At 40.2% G+C, this 2,500-nt stretch overlaps 1 protein-coding gene across 1 annotated transcript in view; it reads left to right on the top strand.

Moving 5' to 3' along the window:
• The window catches only part of LOC115230083, a gene marked incomplete at its 3' end in the record, with an annotated part of 64,751 nt that extends 63,858 nt beyond the window's left edge, over positions 1-893 (top strand). Inside the window, exon 3 of the mRNA XM_029800314.2 lies at positions 678-893. Coding sequence (XP_029656174.2) covers positions 678-893 — 216 coding nt within the window. The remainder of the gene's footprint in view (positions 1-677) is intronic.
• Positions 894-2,500: the final 1,607 nt, after the last annotated feature.

Here is a 2,500-nt window from a genome sequence, read left to right as displayed (position 1 = left end):
CTCTGATAACCCCTTTTTCTCACCCTCTTATGTCTTTCTCTCTCTCATGACCCCTTTTTCTCACCCTCTCATGTCCCCTTTTTCCCTCTTATGTCTTCCTTCTCTTTTTCATGTACCCTTTCTCTCTCTCATGTCCCCTTTTTCTCACCCTCTCATGTCCCCTTTTTCCCTCTTATGTCTTCCTTCTCTTTTTCATGTACCCTTTCTCTCTCTCATGTCCCCTTTTTCTCACTCTCTCATGTCCCCTTTTTCCCTGTTATGTCTTCCTTCTCTCTTTCATGTACCCTTTCTCTCTCTCATATTTCCTTTTCTCTCTCATATTCCCTTTCCTCTCTCATGTCCCCTTTTTCTCTCTCATTTCCCATTTTTTCTTTCAGTGTCCCCTCTGATGTCCCCTTTTTCTCGCTCTCTCATCTCCCCTTTTCCTCTCTTACGTCTTCCTTCTCTCTTTCATGTCACCTTTTCTCACTCTCTGTTATCCCCATTTTCTCGCTGTCATGTCCCCTTTTTCTCTCTTATGCCTTCCTTCTCTCTTTCATGTCCCATTTCTCTGTCTCTCCTCCCCTTCCTCTCTCTTTCTCCCCCAATGTTCCCTCTCTTCCTTTCGACCCTTCCCATCTCTCTCTCCATTTCCTCTCCCTTGATGACACCTCACTCTCTCATCTCTCTTCCACCAGAGGTCCCTGGAATCCAGTGTCTGAAGAAGAAATGCGTTGGCCTCAACGAGAAGCTGAACCTGAAGATGGTGTCTGACCACATGCTGTTACCATTGATGGTCAACGTGCCTCCACAATCCAAGAAGGCCATCAGTGTCATCATTGGTCAACTACAGAGTCTGCAGATCAGCACAGAATATTTGGTGGACGTCTTCACTAAATTGCTGGCTAAAGCTGGTTAGTAATGATCTTACGATAATAATAATTTATTTGTTTTTGTAATAAATTTTTTAAATTGTAAAATGACTTTATGGACACCCTGTATACTCTTTTACTCTTTTACTTGTTTCAGTCATTTGACTGTGGCCATGCTGGAGCACCGCCTTTAGTCAAGCAAATCAACCCCGGGACTTATTCTTTGTAAGCCTAGTACTTATTCTATCGGTCTCTTTTGCTGAACCGCTAAGTGACGTGGACGTAAACACACCAGCATCGGCTGTCAAGCAATGCTAGGGGGACAAACACACACACACACCCATATATATATATATATACACATATATACACCAGGCTTCTTTCAGTTCCGTCTACCAAATACTCACTCACAAGGCTTTGTTGGGTCGAGGCTTTAGTAGAAGACACTTGCCCAAGGTGCCACGGCAGTGGGACTGAACCCGGAACCATGTGGTTGGCTAGCAAGCTACTTACCACACAGCCACTCCTGCATATATATATATATATATATATATATATATATATATATATTATATATCAACCGTGATCACCGTGACCGACCAGGGCCATCAGATGTTGTTACACATCGCTGGTCACAATGCGCTTCGCATTTTTTTTAGCCTTCAAATGATGCCACCCCGCCGCTGGCTAAGCGAGCAGGCCAACAGAAGAAAGAGTGAGAGAAAGTTGTGGCGAAGAGTACTGCAGGGATCGCCACCACCCCCCTGCCGGAGCCCGTGGAGCTTTAGGTGTTTTCGCTCAATAAACACTCACACAACGCCCGGTCTAGGAATCGAAACTGCGATCCTACGTCCGAGAGTCCGCTAGGCCATTGCGCCTCCACATATATATATATATATACTCAAAATAAGCAACAAGAATGACTCCGGTAAATTTGGTACGATCGTTTCGTATACATATCATTTTATTAAATGTTTTAAGTATTACAACAGTTTTAAAATGCTGAGCACTCATCAGCCAATTATAGAGGTTTTCCATTAATACAAACATTTTCATATCAAGTGGCAACATTATAGAGAAGGTAGGTATATAGACAAAGATGTGGATTTAAATTTCAAGAACATTTGAGGTAGTGGAGCCCTTTAACTGACTGACTAAGATTCAGTTGTTCCAGACTACTGTAAGGTTATATATATATATATATATATATATATATATAGATAAGAAAGTTGGTTTGTGAAAGCACGTGGTTGAATATATAGAAAATAGTAAAAAGTGAAAAAACTACAGAAGGCTTAAAGGTTAAAAAATATATATTTGAGTCAATATATCTGAAGAATATTAAACATTTTTTTTTCTTACAATGACATAGTTTAGAAGAAAGACCGGTTTCGCGTTTAGCTTTTCAAATTTCTAACGTCGTTATTATATATATATATATATATATATATACTTTATTTAAAGCAGCAGAAAATTCAGAAGATTTTTGCTAGCAAAAACTGTCCGACGAACGGCAACGGGAAACTCAGAGTAACAGGTTTTGTTGAATTTTCTGCTGCTTTAAATAAAGCATATTACTCTACCACTGGTATTTGAGTACTCTTTTTTCCACCTTGTTCCACATTTATGTGTTTACCCCGGTATATATA

This window comes from Octopus sinensis, unplaced genomic scaffold, assembly GCF_006345805.1.
Source record: "Octopus sinensis unplaced genomic scaffold, ASM634580v1 Contig14437, whole genome shotgun sequence".
Taxonomy (NCBI): Eukaryota; Metazoa; Mollusca; class Cephalopoda; order Octopoda; family Octopodidae; genus Octopus; species Octopus sinensis.
This window is presented reverse-complemented; position numbering and strand designations above follow the sequence as displayed.